The sequence below is a fragment of the Dermacentor albipictus genome, chromosome 5 (genome assembly GCF_038994185.2).
Source record: "Dermacentor albipictus isolate Rhodes 1998 colony chromosome 5, USDA_Dalb.pri_finalv2, whole genome shotgun sequence".
Classification (NCBI taxonomy): Eukaryota; Metazoa; Arthropoda; class Arachnida; order Ixodida; family Ixodidae; genus Dermacentor; species Dermacentor albipictus.
In genome coordinates, this window is record NC_091825.1 from 161,411,475 (window position 1) to 161,427,076 (window position 15,602).

Here is a 15,602-nt window from a genome sequence, read left to right on the forward strand (position 1 = left end):
AATGGACGAGGGTGCCCTTAGAAAGGTAACCCGGCAGTCCTTCAGAAGTCATCGGCATAGCGTCTGTTTCGAGCTTATGGGACTCTTACATTACGCAGGGGGCGCTGCGAAAATGGTGCTAAAAAGCGCCCTCTATCCTGAACTGGGTAGTACCAAGCACGGTCGTCTGCTTCGGAAAGCACGTTTACAATATGGCCTCCCACTTTCAGTTTTGGTGTACCATGGCTTGCAGCGAATATCGGGCGCCGAAGATTTTTTCAGGAGATGCACGCTGCGCAAAGGCTATTAATTATGCAACGCCGAATACGTGTACGCCGTTCAAGAAATAAGCGGCGAAGTTTAAGCGCGGTGTCAATCGCAGGTGAAGCGAGTCGCGTATGAAGTTGAAATTCTGGTAAGGTTTGCACGCTGCTAGATTCAGGCACACAAACGCGAGGAAATGCTTGCTATAAATGTTCACAGCAGCAATAAGCAGACATCATGTGTACGGGACTGCTCGAGCGCACGATCGTATGCGCCGCGACAGCAGCGGCCTTTCGACATGCCTCGAAACGGCGGAATCTTCTGCAATCTTGCAATCCTGCAATATTTGTTGACTGCATGCCGCTAGACGAGTAGTTATGCCTGCACTGTAGTAGCTGTCATCTGTCCCTTTAGTAACTGATAAATAACTGCTGCAATGCATATGAGCTCGCAGTAATGTACATACGTGCGAATCGTGCTGCAGCGCGAGCTCGTGCGCTGCTCGCTTGATGTAGCTTTTAATGACAGCGCTCGAGCATCGATGTGCTGCGATCAATACTACCTTACTGCGCTGTCTCAACGTGCTGGCTTGAGGTCAAGGATGAGCACATTTAACTCTCTAACCTGTGCTGCTAGTAGTGGGGTAGTAAACTGTCACCGAATCAGCCCGACCATTTGTGCTCATTTGCACACACCTGGTCACTTCACCACTTCGCACCGGTCGAATTGTTAATTGTCGCTGTGGCCGGGTCTCGAATCGTGAATCACCAGCCATGCCTGCTGCTATGTCGGTCTGCCGTCGGAACTGTAGGTGCAAAAGACCGAATTTCAGAACGCAGATAAGCAAGCTTCAAGGTAGGCGAAACAGTCGGCATGGCGCGAAGTTTCGTTGCCCAGCGCGACGAACTGCAGCTATCCAGTGCGCCTGACACTGAGCTTCGTGAAGCTTTGAAGGAAAACGGTAGAATCTGATGTTGGGATTCAGGCATTCTTGTTCATGGCAGCCCACAACGCAGAAGTAACGACGGTGACGCTTTTTCGAGGCTGAGCTAGGTCTCTCCGGATCGGCGTTGCCGATGTCTTCTGCTTCCAGCATTACGTCTCACGGAAAGTCTTGTTTTCCTTAAACTATAGGCTGCGGCTAGCTCGCGCCATGGTCGGCGTGGTCTGTGAGAAATGACGAGCCTTTTCGCACTCGCAACAGCGCAGAAAAAAGTGCGAATCGACGCAAAAGTCGGGCTAGAACGTGCTTCGCCTCCGCCAGGGTTCAATACTACCCAAGCTGGTACTACCCAGATAACGTTTCGCGCGCCGCCACCAGGCGCCGTTACTATACCTCAAACTCCAGCGCAAGACGCCCATTCGCTCACACTGCAGCGAAACATTTCCGTTTATGAGCACTTGTCTGCACGAATAACGTCTTCAGCACCAGAATGCTTCTAGAGGTCGGGGTCCTTGCAACAGGGCCAACACGTGGGGTACACAACAAAAAGGATACATTTTGCTGTATACAGAAGCATCGCTGTCACGTATTGCACGGGGAGATATGTACAGAGCTCAAAAATTGAAACTCCGATAGGAACAAACACGTGCAAGTCGCCTTTTACACGTATAATTACGTGTAAGTGCGAATTGTAATCGCTCTATAGCCGGTTTCTCAGCATGGAGTAGTCCTATGTGTACGTTTTGGATTCTGAATTAGGTCGCTATTACAAATACAGGTGAATCTGAAAACTAAACGCATTGTAAAGCTTTCAAAATTGTTCGCGTATTGAGCAATATACAGAAACGGAGCAGCAAAACGCACATTGCGCCAACAATGTTTAGACGGTGCATGGTAATGGTAATCGACCCTTGGTTGTATGCTAGGGAATGCTGGTACATGATGACTTCGGATTGGCAGTGTCCTCGGAGAACCTGGGCGGAATCTTATAACGTTTAGCAATGGGAACCGTTCACTTTATTGGTCAAAATTTTGCTTGCGTCAGAGGCCGTTAGAGACAGCGTGCTGGCATCGCATATTATGATCCCGTCACGCATCTGTCAATCATTTTCAAAGCGAACCCGTCGTTGGCTAAGAGCGGAAACGGCGAAGAGGTAGTCCGCATTGGGTTCCGTTGCTGTGGCTTGGCTGCTGGCTTGCGACCCTGACGGCGCGCGGTGGTCGCGTGACCCCGGAACCCCGGAGACACGCGGGAGTCGCGCGCGCGTACATTGGTTGCTTCGGAGGCTATCACTTGTCGTCTGCTTGGCGTTGCTCTCTTTCGGTGTCGACCACTGCTGGAAGTGCGATACGCGTTTGAAGAGATGACGGATAATTATTTGCACTGCCCCTGCCGGCTTTCTAAGCAGACCTGTAGCGGCAGCAGCATCGGCGTCGCACGAGAGATGACGTAGACGCTCGCGTCTACACGAGGCTCGAGCGGCTGGCACGCTCCGGCACGGGCTAGCGTTCCGAAGGAGATCATTAAAAGAACGCTACGCTAAGAGATCGAGTGTCGGTTCTTCCTGTCCTGCGAGAGCCCGAGACTTGACTGGTCTACGTGGTCGCTCGTCGCCACAGTTTGGTGACTCCGGACGTGCACACTGCCATACGCTCCTGTGGTGGAGACGACCATGGACCAGACCAATGCTATGAGAGCTCAAGGCCAGAACCCTTGCAAAGAACGCGGTGAGCCCTTCTGTTCCGCCATCGCTGTCCGCCTCCCACAGTACTGGGACCAGCATCCTTCGGCGTGGTTTCTTCAGGCCGAAGCGCAATTTCATGTCGCTGGTATCCGCTCTCAAGCCCCGAAGTTTCATTACGCCGTCGCAGCGCTCTCGCCCGCCGCCATTGGCGAGGTAGCAGATTTGTTGAACGACTCATTGTCTGCCGCCGCCTATGACGATCTCAAGGCAGCACTGCTACAGCGCACAGCAGCTTCACAGCGTTCTCGTATCCAGCAGCTTCTGTCCGCTGAAGAACTCGGTGACCGACGCCCTAGTCAACTTCTTCGCCGAATGAGCCAGCTGCTCGGAAACAACGCGAGATCCATCGACGACACGCTGTTGCGCGAACTGTTTTTGTAACGACTCCCGGCTAACGTGCAGGTGGTCCTGGCGACAGCCTCTACCATGGACCTTACCGGACTTGCCGCTTTGGCCGACAAAGTCATGGAAGTAGCCACCCCAACCATCGCAGCCACGTCACCGTCTCCGGGTGACAATACAACCGCTCTGCAAACTCTTCCCTGCTCTTCCGCAGTGCAATCTCCGCTCGACTCCTTGTGCGAGCGCCTGGAACGCATCATCTGTGGAGCGGAACATCGCCGCACATCTCGTCACCCACGCAGCCGTAGTTCCAGCAGATCAAGACGCACGGGCTCCCGCAATGAAACCTCAACTACAACGCCTGGCGTTTGCTACTACCACCGCCGTTTTGGAAACGACGCTCGTCACTGTCGGCGTACCTGCGCGCTTGGCAGGGAAACAGGCCGGCCGACCTTTAACGGCGACGAGTGGTCCGGCCCAACACACAAGTCGCCTTCTCTACGTGACGGACAGAGTTACGGGACAACGATTCTTAGTCGACACAGGTGCTGACGTCAGCATTCTCCCCGCCCAGCACTCCGACCGAAAGGCGACACCTGTGTCGTTTTTGCAAGCCGTCAACGGCACCAGGATTCCAGTTTTCTCGTCACGCTCCGTCATGCTAAACCTCGGCATTCGACGAGCGTTCCGCTGGATTTTCCGGGTTGCAGACGTCCGTCGTGCAGTCATTGGAGCAGACTTCTTGCAAAACTACGGACTCCTTGTGGACATCCAAGGACGCCGTCTAATCGACTCCGTGACCCAGCTAGCCGTTCCTGGCGTCCCATCATCAGGCACATCGCCCATAGCACCCATTTCTGCCATGTTGGACGAATCTTTCGCCGCGCTCCTACGCGAGTTAAATTTCCCGCTTTGACGCGCCTGCCGGACTGGACGCAACCGGTACAACATGACGTGTGCCATCACATCGTCACCTCCGGCCCACCGGTCTATTTCCGACCCCGGCGTTTGTCCCCGGAGAAACTCAATATCGCTCGCGCGGAGTTCGAACACATGCTGCAACTTGGAATCATCCGCCCTTCCTCCAGTAACTGGGCATCGCCATTTCACATGGTGCCTAAGAAGACGGGAGACTGGCGCCCATGCGGCGATTACCGGGCACTAAACAACGTCACAGTTCCTGATCGCTACCCGAACATTCAGGACTTCACGGTAGCGTTGCACGGTGCGACGATCTTTTCTAAGATCGATCTCGTTCGCGACTACCATCAACTACCGGTCGCTGAAGAAGACATTCCCAAGACCGCCATCACCACACCCTTCGGTCTTTTTGAATTTCTCCGCATGCCTTTCGGTTTACGGAACGCGGGCCAATCCTTTCAGCGTTTCATCGATTCCGTCACCCGAGGTTTGCCTTTCGTTTTTGCATACATTGACGACGTTCTCGTCGCAAGCTCTTCGGCAGAAGAACATCTTCACCACCTGCGGTTGTTGTTTTCAAACCTTGCCAGTAAAGGAATTGTCATCAACGCCGCCAAGAGTGAATTCGGTCAAACCGAACTCGAGTTCCTCGGTCATATCGTCGACGCTAACGGCATTCGACCACTGCCGTCCAGGATTCGCGTCATCGAAAATCTTCCCCGACCGACCACACTCACCAAGCTTCGCCAATTTCTCGGATTCGTCAATTTCTACCGCCTATTCATTCCCGAGTGCGCACGACTTATGGCTCCACTAGACGCTCTCCTGGTAAACAAACGCAAACAAGTGCTTCAGTGGAGTGAAGAGGCCACCGACGCTTTCACAAGAGGCAAGTATGCGCTCGCCGACGCCACGCTGCTTAGACACCCGAAGCCAGACGCAGCAACTGCAATCATGACCGATGCTTCAAACACCGCCGTTGGTGCCGTTCTGCAGTAATTCATTGACAATGCGTGGCACCCGCCGTGGTTGCTCAGTCGCTATGGTGTTAGGCTGCTGAGCACGAGGTCGCGGGTTCGAATCCCGGCCACGGCGGCCGCATTTCGATGGGGGCGAAATGCGAAAACACCCGTGTACTTAGATTTAGGTGCACGTTAAAGAACCCCAGGTGGTCGAAATTTCCGGAGTCCCCCACTACGGCGTGCCTCATAATCAGAAAGTGGTTTTGGCACGTAAAACCCCATAATTTTTTTTACAATGCGTGGCATCCACTCGCTTTTTTCTCGAAGAAACTGAAGCCTGCGCAGTCCCGCTACAGCGTGTTCGGCCGTGAATTACTCGCTGTTTACCTGGCTATCAAGCATTTTCGCCATTTCCTCGAAGGCCATGCATTCGCTGTCTTCACTGACCACAAGCCCCTTGTGCACGCAACGAATCGCTCGGCGTCCTGTTACTCGCCCCGCGAGATTCCACACTTTTCCTACATCTCCGAGTTTACAACAACGTTCCGCCACATCAAGGGCACCGACAACGTTCCAGCCGACGTTCTGAGTCGTGTCGATGTCGTTTCCAAGTTGACATCGGAAACTTTCATCTTTGAGGCCGGCTTACTCGCCAGTCAACAGCGTGACGACACTGAACTTCGTACACTCCGGAATTCGTCAGCGTCCCTGAAATTGGAAGACGTCGTTGTGACCCCAGATGGTACGTCCGTCGTCTGCGACACTTCTAAGGACACACCTAGACCATACATTCCGGCATCCCTTCGCAGACGTCTATTCGAAACCGTACACAACCTGTCGCACCCTGGCAGACGCGCGACGCAGAAGCTTCTTTCCAGTCGTTTCGTTTGGCCCCGGCTAAACGCTCAAGTTCGCGATTGGGTTCGCTGCTGTTGTCGTGTCAACGTTCGAAGATCCAGCGTCACCCGATTCCGCCTGCCAAGTATTTTCTTCCACCGGATGCTCGTTTTGACACCGCACACCTCGACCTTGTCGGCCCTCTCCCACCTTCGAAAGGTTACTGCTACATACTGACATGCATCGACCGTTATTCACGGTGGCCAGAAGCTACACCTATATCGGACATCTCAGCGCCCACTGTTGCAGCAGCTTTCGTGTCTGCGTGGATTGCAAGGTTCGGCTGCCCATCCACAATAATCACAGATCGCGGTCGGCAGTTTGATTCAGCACTCTTCAACGAGCTACTCAAACTACTCGGAACGACACGTTTTCGCACAACTGCTTACCACCCGCAGTCTAATGGACTATAGTTGAACGTTTTCACCGGCATCTCAAGGCCTCCCTTATGGCACATGAATCGCCGGAGAAGTGGGTCCTACATTTTCCTCTCGTTTTACTTGGCATCAGAGCCGCACTCAAGAGCGACCTAAGTTGCTCCTGTGCTGAGCTAGTTTATGGCACTCACCTACGCCTTCCGTGCGATTTCTTTGTCGCCACCCCCAAAACGCTTATGCCATCACCTGCCGAATACGTCGCCGAACTGCAAGCCTTCTTCAGCCAGATACGCCCCGTGCCTACACGTTCACAAGAAGCAAGGTGCCCGTACGTTTCTCCCGCACTCACCTCTGCTACCCACGTTTTCGTGCGTAACTGTGCCGTGCGGAAGCCTTTGCAACCACACTACTCCGGGCCATATTGTGTTCTAGAGCGTCGTCCGACGACGTTTGTTGTGAATGTCAACGGCCGATCAGACACGATTGCCCCTGGAACGTCTCAATCCCGCCTACATCGAAGCACCCGCGCCATCAGCTCCACCAGTATGCGACGCGATCCTGCTGCATCCTTCGTCGCCGCCTGCGCACGTGACACCCAAGACCAACGCCAAGACACGCCGCGTCACGTGGACTTTCCATCGTTCGTCGAACTTTTCTCCTCTCTAGGGGGGAGAGCAGCGGCAGCAGCATCGGCGTCGCACGAGAGATGACGTAGACGCTCGCGTCTACACGAGGCTCGAGCGGCTGGCACGCTCCGGCACGGGCTAGCGTTCCGAAGGAGATCATTAAAAGAATGCTACGCTAAGAGATCGAGTGTCGGTTCTTCCTCTCCTGCGATAGCTCGAGAATTGACCGGTCTACGTGGTCGCTCGTCGCCACAGACCTTTTGCAGGCTACGCTGCGAACTGGACGAGACTCGGGTGCAAGCGTACCAGTGGTCATTCCACGCAGAGGAAGGAATTGCGCGCTGTGGTTCATCGCCACCGGCCTGCAGCTCCCAGAGGTCGGTCGGAAGCGAAGCATTGATCGGAATGGCCTTGATCTCGCCTGCGGACACTGTTCACGTAGTTGCTCTCGGAATTACTGTGTTGGCTTATAGAAGGGCTGGGTAAGCTTTCCCGTGACCTACGCTTCAAAGCCAGTGCCAAGGAGATGTTTGCATGGTGAGATCGAATTCCTAGCGCTATCGCCAGCGGGAATAGCTCGCAGATCGCCATTCAGCAATCAGAAGGGTTCAACCCAGGCTGGTCCAACGCTTCCTTCGTTCAGCCGATAAAGCTGTGTAGACAGGACGGGAAGATATTGTGGGGATCTCTTATTTGGCTGCCTTTTTTGTTCTATTTCAGCAGTGCCGTACTTTCGTACTCGATTTCACGGCACAGCGCGCACGGTCCGCACCACGCTCGTCGATTTTATTTCGCGCAAGCAGTGCATGGCCCGTATATCGTAATGTTCGATTTCAAGTTCCAACGCTTCTATCACGCGACGCGTCGTGAGGCAGATCGCAGCGATAGAGGCAGCGCGGCGGTGAGCGAGTCGTGTTCGAACCGATGACGATGGGCGAAAAAAAAAAATTGACATAATCCGTTAGTAAAGGTGGCCCTGGGAACCAGTTCACGGTTTTGTTGTGCTCACTACTTAGGAAGTGCTGGCAGTGCATTCCTGGTGCGGGCATCGTGGAAGCTCCTGGTAACAGACGACATAGCGCCGCACTCTGCCAACTCAATTACGATTCCGATACCGTCTGTTGACTGAGAATGAAAAAGAATGACATTAATACATTACTTCAAGCATTGCGTAAACACCTGACATCGAACGTTTATACTTTGCAACTTACCGTATAGTATTTAATTTATATTTTATATTTAATTAGCACGCAGAAACATTCTGCGGTTCCTCGACGACCTCGTCATATGAGGACGTGCATTTCAGAGGTGGCACACTCTCGTCTATTGGTCGCGTCCTCCCCTTCCCCCTCCGGCTTGGGAGTGGCCCATTTAGTGACGTAAGCGACGAAGTCAACCGTTATGATTCCGCCCCAGGACAGCTTGAAGACGCGCCTGGTTAGCACCGTTCCGTCTCTCACATTACTCATTTCCTGCTAAAACAGCACTGAAAGAGCTGTTTTAGTTTTATTATTACACAAGAACATGTTTTGTTTAATTATGAGGATTTGTGGCTGGATGTACAAATACGTACAAATGGACGGACAAATATGAAACTTAAAGAGAACCAGCGGGCCACTAAAGTTGGAGGACAGACGAAACGTCGTATGTTCTTTCTTCTCTTCGCTTCATTATGCATTGTGGGTGAGTAAACTTCATTGAAAGATGTAATATGGGTAAGCGAAAACCTTTTATGGATATCTTATTTTAAATATGCATTATCTGCTCAGCTATATCCACGTTTTAGACGAAGTCTCGTACAACACCAGCCAACACAAGCCTCGCACACCCATATACCAGCTGTGTTCCAATATTCGCCGTATAGACGGCAAAATAGATGGCTAAGTAGACAGCGGCCATCTTGAGACTCGTTCCAATTCTCACGAAGACGTCAAAGTAGAACGTTTAGCGAAGACAGCATCAAAGTAAAAAACGATGCAGGCTACTTTTCAGTCGAAACAAGAAGGCGACTGAGCAGGACGCTTCGAAAGCCGACAGGAAGGTTGTCTGCGCACAAGAAAACGTAGAGACGCTTTTCTATGCATCCATTAGATCACTCAAAGAGTGATCTAATGGATGCCGTTTGCAGAGCGGCAATATTTCTTCTTCATGCAGAGCTATGAATTTTTAAACTTCGTGCGTCGATTTTTTTCAGACAACCAAATTATTTAATATAGTTTTAAGAAAATTCAAGGCCCTAAATCGAAATTCCGCTTCCAACAGTCACTACAATTTAACCTTTTCTCTCAAATGCAACAAATTTCGTTAATATTGGTCCCGGGGTTATCCCGGAAAAACGTTTTTGCATTTTACATGTATTTGAATAGGCCGCATTGCAGTTGGGCACGAGCTAAAGCTTCCCCTTAAGTATGGACTCCTCTCACTGCAATCCCATGGGCGCCGCCGTGTTCGGTCACGTGGTGACGCGTCGACTGCTTGCCCCAACTGCCTCCGTGTTTACGATGGATGCGCATATGATGCCGGTGCGGCTCAGTAAACCTCTGTTTCGGCGTATGACGTAGATGGTGACTGGGTGGATGACACAAAGCTTTGGTCACAGCTTCAGAGGACATTTAAGCGCTTTCGAAGCTCATTATGCCTCGTCGAAACGGCGCAAGCAGCGTATACGGTGCCTCTACTAAAAGCGGGGCTAGAAATGCATTCCGAGTTGACCAAGCTTTCCGCCTGTGAACTATGTTAGGGTCAGTGTCTTTAGCTCTTCGTTCTTTATTTGGCCAACACCCTGAAGCTCAGCAGCTTGTCATTCTTCTGACTCAGTAAAGTTCCTCAGCCAACATGGGAGGGCTAAGAGGCGGCCTTGTCTAGGTCGGATCTTGAGGAGCAACAAGCACTTGTCGAAAGAGCACGGGCAGCGGCTTGTGCCAACGGTGTGCCGGCCTAGGGACTTGACCAGCTTTCCCGTAACCCAAGTTCTTTTTTCGTTTTCAATAAAAGCATCTATCATCATCATCGGCGCTGTCATTATGGGATTGCTTATTTCCTGCATAAACGCTCGCGGGTGTGCTCCGTTGCAATATATATTTGTTCTTGCTGCGCGCAAGGGACTTGGATCTTCTGTACTTTGTAACAGCTTGTAGCAAAGACGTATTACCGCTAGTGACTCAATTACACTGTGGATTGTCACGTTCAGCTCCGAACATTTGTGTGTTGTCGGTGTATAGCAGCAGTCAACCAACCCAGGCTTCGGCGCAGTGGTTCAAGTGTGCGCCCATTCACTTATTCCTAATACGTTGGCGATAGCGTGGACGTAAGTTTGATGTGTGAGTTGGGGTGGGTGTGTGTAGAAACTTACTATGCCAGGCAGCGGCGCGTAATGATCCTTACTCACTTCATGCCGGCGATGCGGGGCTTAAAACGGATAAAAAACAAGCGGAGACCCACGAGAGAAAGAGACAGGCTAGCTGGACTTCATTTAGTCTCTCGTGTGCTTCCGTTGGCTTTTTATCCGTTTTACAATGTACCAACTAGCCAGGTTCACAGCTTTGCTAAACCGGGGTTTAAGTTTTTTTCTCTTTGAAAGTTAGCGATACAACGCTGGCGGATGAATAATTTTTTTATCCACTAGAAAAGCTTGCATCGCGAAGAGCCGGGAACATACAGTCCTTATGTATAGCAGCGGTCATTGGGCATGGTCACACATGCTCATTCCATTCTTTAACATACCAGACAGCTGCTTGACATTTGCCGCGAGTGGGCCCGGCATTGCACTATCTTCGGGATCGGCCCACGTATGGGGAGTGCTTAACGCCTGCTTTCCCTTTGCCGCGGGTCGGCCCGATATTTCACTATCTTCGGGATCGGCCCACGTATGCAAAATTTCTGTTACCGAACACCGAAAAAACTACGGAAGGTTAGTCATTAGAGACTTTCAGCGTGTCCGCTATTCAGGCAAACGGGGGCAGTTTGGGCGGATTACCGGATAAACGAGAGCGGCAGGAGCGGCGCAGTCGCCTGGTGTTGTAGAACTCAACCAGAAGAACAGAGCTAAAATTGCAGTAACCTACTTCATTCTGCTTCGCTGCTGGTGCAAATTTTCGGCAGCGGCGTAATTGTGTTCACAATCACGCCGCTGTTGAAATCATCATCATCATAATCATCAGCAGCAGCCTGGTTACGCCCACTGCAGTGCAAAGGCTTCTCCCATACTTCTCCAACTACCCCGGTCATGTACTAATTGTGGCCATGTTGTCCCTGCAAACTTCCTAATCTCATCCGCCCACCTAACTTTCTGCCGCCCCCTGTTACGCTTCCCTTCCCTTGGAATCCAGTCCGTAAGCCTTAATGAACATCGGTTATCTTCCCTCCTCATTACATTTCCTGCCCATGCCCATTTTTTTTTCTTGATTTCAACTAAGATGTCATTAACTCGCGTTTGTTCCCTCACCCGATCTGCTCTTATCCCTTAACGTTACACCCATAGTTCTTCTTTCCATAGCTCGTTGCGTCGTCCTCAATTTAAGTAGAACACTTTTCGTAAGCTTCCAGGTTTCTGCCCCGTACGTTTTCTCTTGAGGGATAATGGCAACCTGCTGTTCATGATCTGATGATGCCTGCTACAGTGTTCTAGAAGGGGGTAGTGCGCTCACATGGTGGCGGCGCTTGATGCACTTCGTGTCGCCGCCGACAGGTGGCGCGGTTCGCAGCGTCACCTGAAACTGGCTGCCATGTCGGAGTAGAACGGGTACCGCGCATTGCTGCAGTTCCCGAAAGAAATGCAACACTCACGATGTGCAATGCGCGATACTTGTTCTGGTGCGTCTTATCAGTGTACAGAGAAAATAATTACCGCCGCTGTGGCTGATCTACGGAGCGTAGGCGATGTCTTGTACCGGAAGCGCGGATGAACGCGCCTGGCTATTAACGCGTATACAGGGCGCGAAGCAACGGACGATCCTCTTTTATTTCCTGCTATTAAAATGTGCAATGTCGTTTCGCTAATGCAGCAGTCATAGTGGACATAATTTTAGCATTGCCTTTTTTTTTTCGTAATCGGATATGCCTGCAGCGGGAACGCGCGCTACAAAGCAAAATTTTTTCCACGACACTTAACATTAGATAATCGCTTTTTCGAGTGTTAAGCTCATGATTTATATGCATGACATCGTTCACACTGTTAACACGACACGGCATATAGAAAGGAAATATAAAATCCAGGTACATTTATGCAATGTTTATTTACAAAGAAACGAGGAACGAATGTGGACCAGGAAAATCAGGCTCAAGATGGCTGAACGTTTATAAGTGGAGATGTTTACAAATTGATATAAACATGCACCTGCAGACTCGCCTCAGGAAGTTTTCGCGATCTTCCTGTGCATGACTGTTTTCCTTCTCTTGTGTTTTTCCGAGTTAATGCGCCCTTTGTAAAAAAAATGGAGCCGCGTTGTAATATAAAAGCTTATTACATTCTTGGTGAGTTCGGCTGAATGCTCACTGCAACCAATTTTGTGCGAACGCTTTGCTTTCACCAGACTAAGCACATCCAAGATGCTATCAGCATGTAGTTGTTTTTTGCTGAAGCATTCAGTAAACATGTCTTCAAGCATTTTTACAAACGAAAAAAGTGTTCCACGTGGGTAGAGAAGCCCGCCTCTATCCCTGTGCAGTGTCAACGCAGCAAGCCCAGGATTCTCATCTTCGGACGACACGGTTAGCGCATTCATGCAATCCTGGCAGTTGGTTTTCATTACGCACTTTCGTGCGACATATCCAGACACATAATAAGTTATCCGAGAGTCGCTCCTCTCTATGTGCTGGTCGTGATCGACCGGTGTCTTCTTCGTAAGGTACTGCGGCAAATTCGGAAGAATCGTGGGGACGGCATCCTTCGACAGCAGCGGCTTGTCACGAGGAATGCGCAGCTCTTTGCCGTCTATTATGTGCACGAAGTCCCTGATTACAAAACGCGGTTCAAAATGGAGCTCGCAGACTGCACAAGACTCATCTAGCTTCTTATCTGCACGGTGGAGATTCCTCTCCTACTCCTTTCGCCGTTCTTCATCATGTGGGACGCTGAACAAAGACGCCTTTGGTGCATCCTTCGCACGACTGTATCCAGTCCGGCACCCGGGCGCGAAACAGTCATTTCGACGGTGGCCAGGCATTCTCACGCACACTTACTGCACATTGAGCCAAGCACCAAGCACAGCACAGCCACAGAGAGATATTGCCACGCATACAACGCCGGTGGTATTTGCAGTCGAGCGCCGACAACGCCGAACCAACCGAGCTGTCCCCATCGCACCGCCGCAACCGCAACACGAGGCAAGAGAAGTTTTTCAGGTGAAACATGCGTCAGCGCCCCTGGCGGGCATGCGGGAAGTCGACGCTGAGTGCGCCGCGGCGGAGCGGCGCAGGGATACGACAGTGAGCCCACTGCCCCCTTCTAGAACAATCTGTGCGACCGCAGGCGAGCGCACGAGCTGGGACCCGGTTATGTAGCTACGCGGCCGCAAGCGAGCGCACGAGTTGAGTCTCCGCTTTTGCAGCTGTTATGACGTCATACGGCGGCTACGCGGCCGCGCGCGGCGCAGCAAGGAAGAGCGCGGTTGTGCGGCTAGTATGCTTCGCATAAAAACTTAAAGATACCTTGTAGCGTTATCTAGCCCGTAACGGATCCCGTCGTATTAATGTCTCCACTGCATTTTTTCCCTCCCATATTTTAAACGTCTCTTGCTTATCTCGACTGCTGACCGGTTGATGCTTCCGTCCACTTTAAGCGCTTCTAGAAGATGTAAGCGCTTAAGATGTAAGCGCTTCTAGAGGATATGCTGAGTCGTCTCCAGATTTTTGCTGGAGCATACACGTGCCTCAACTTGTTGCGAATATTTGCTCCGGTATGTTTCTGTCCTTAGGCAGCTAGCTCGAGCTTCAAATAGCAAGACACTTCCCTTCGTGTTATCGTAGACTTTCCCTTACGTCTGCCCTTCTATATGCGCCAACGCCGACCGCGCGTTCAGTACGGGCGCTATATGATGAAGCGCTGTTATAGCGTTACGCGGGAGTTTCACAACTAAGGCACGGTGACAGTAACAGCGCTGAGCATATTGGTGCAAGCTTGGAGCAGCAGTGACAGTATATATGCTAGCAGGTCAGTTTTTCTTCCACACAGCGCGAAGTGACGATAAGCGTGAACGTGAAAACCGTAAGCATTGCTGCTTGCTTATTAACTTTTCAGCCTACTAGCGTGACGCCATGGCTCCGAGCTTCCAGGCCTTGTACGGGGCATTGGTAACAGACTCCATCTCGTCGTCCTTATGAATCAGTCGGCCCGCAGTTCTGCTGTGCGTTTTGTTCTCCAATGCGAAGATGAAAAGTGCTAACAAAAGTCAGTCGCTAAATCTCGTGCTGTTTTCTGACCATAGTTTATTTTGTTCCAGGTCACAGTGCAAGTGATGCGCAAGACTTGCGTGCTGCCCTACTCGTCGTACCCTGACCTCGAAGCGCACGTGGTGTGCTTGCCGTACGCTGACGGCGCGCTCTCCATGGTGCTCGTCGTGCAGCGGTCGCCGTCTTCCGGCCCCGTGCGGCTCACGCCAGACGCAGTGAGAGGCTTCGTGCACGGCGCCGTGGCAACACTGGTCACGCTCCACATGCCCAAGTTCCACTTGTCCACTTCGATAGACATGGCCGAAATCACGAATGAGCTGGTGGCGAGTGCCAACCACGAGAGCGAGCAGCTTCTGTTTCGTCAGCTGCGGCAGGACGCGCACATCTCGGTGGACGAGGGACACTGGCCTGTCGTGAGCGCCGAACGCACTTCGTTCGCGGGAGACCTCGTGACCATCGTCGTTAACAAGCCTTTCCACTTCGTCATCACGGACAGAACGTCTGACTTGATCCTGTACGCGGGCAGGGTGGTGTCGCTGTAAATGTGCGCCTATCATCATCTTACGTACATATGGCAGCTGATACAGCTATTGTATATAGCGCTTGAGACTGGCACCGTTACCCCCTGGCAAGGCGTCGACTGGACAGACAGCGATGCTGCGCCCGTCCCAGTGAAGCATATACCGTATACTTCCGGTATTTCTAGTACTGGCGATCAGAGAACCAATCGCTGCTGTTCCAAGATGAAAAATTTTAGAAATTATATAGGATCTCGTCCCGCCGTCGTCTTGCTTGTGTGCGTTGGTTTTCGTTGGTTCTCGCCTTTCAGCCGTATATCAACTGACCCAACTCTCGACTCTAGCGAAGCGAGATACCGATTATAACTTTTGAAACCTTCTGCCGATGTCGCACAGAAGGAGCTACAGCTTATAAGCTGTAGCTCCTTTCTAGCTCCTTTCTACCGTGGCCTATAGGCCACGGTAGAAAAACGCACATGGGTTTTAATGGATCCCAGGAACGCGCCGCGTCCTTCGTCGGTGTTTCTGCTTCTGTTTAAAGACGGCGCCACAGATCAGGTGCACCTAAATACCTTATCCGGGCACCTTAGGCGCACCAGTTTTCAGCGTGAGAGCTATAGGGTGCGATCTTAAAGGGTT

General features: G+C 51.6%; 1 protein-coding gene across 2 annotated transcripts in view; it reads left to right on the forward strand.

Annotated features, from left to right (window-relative positions):
• LOC135916359 (plasminogen activator inhibitor 1-like) overlaps nt 1-15,226 on the forward strand; it is a 44,925-nt gene extending 29,699 nt beyond the window's left edge. For both annotated transcript variants that reach the window (XM_065449723.2, XM_065449724.2), the window contains one exon: nt 14,496-15,226. In XM_065449723.2, coding sequence (XP_065305795.2) covers nt 14,496-14,987 — 492 coding nt within the window. In that variant the 3' untranslated portion in view covers nt 14,988-15,226. The remainder of the gene's footprint in view (nt 1-14,495) is intronic.
• The last annotated feature ends 376 nt before the right edge of the window (nt 15,227-15,602 follow it).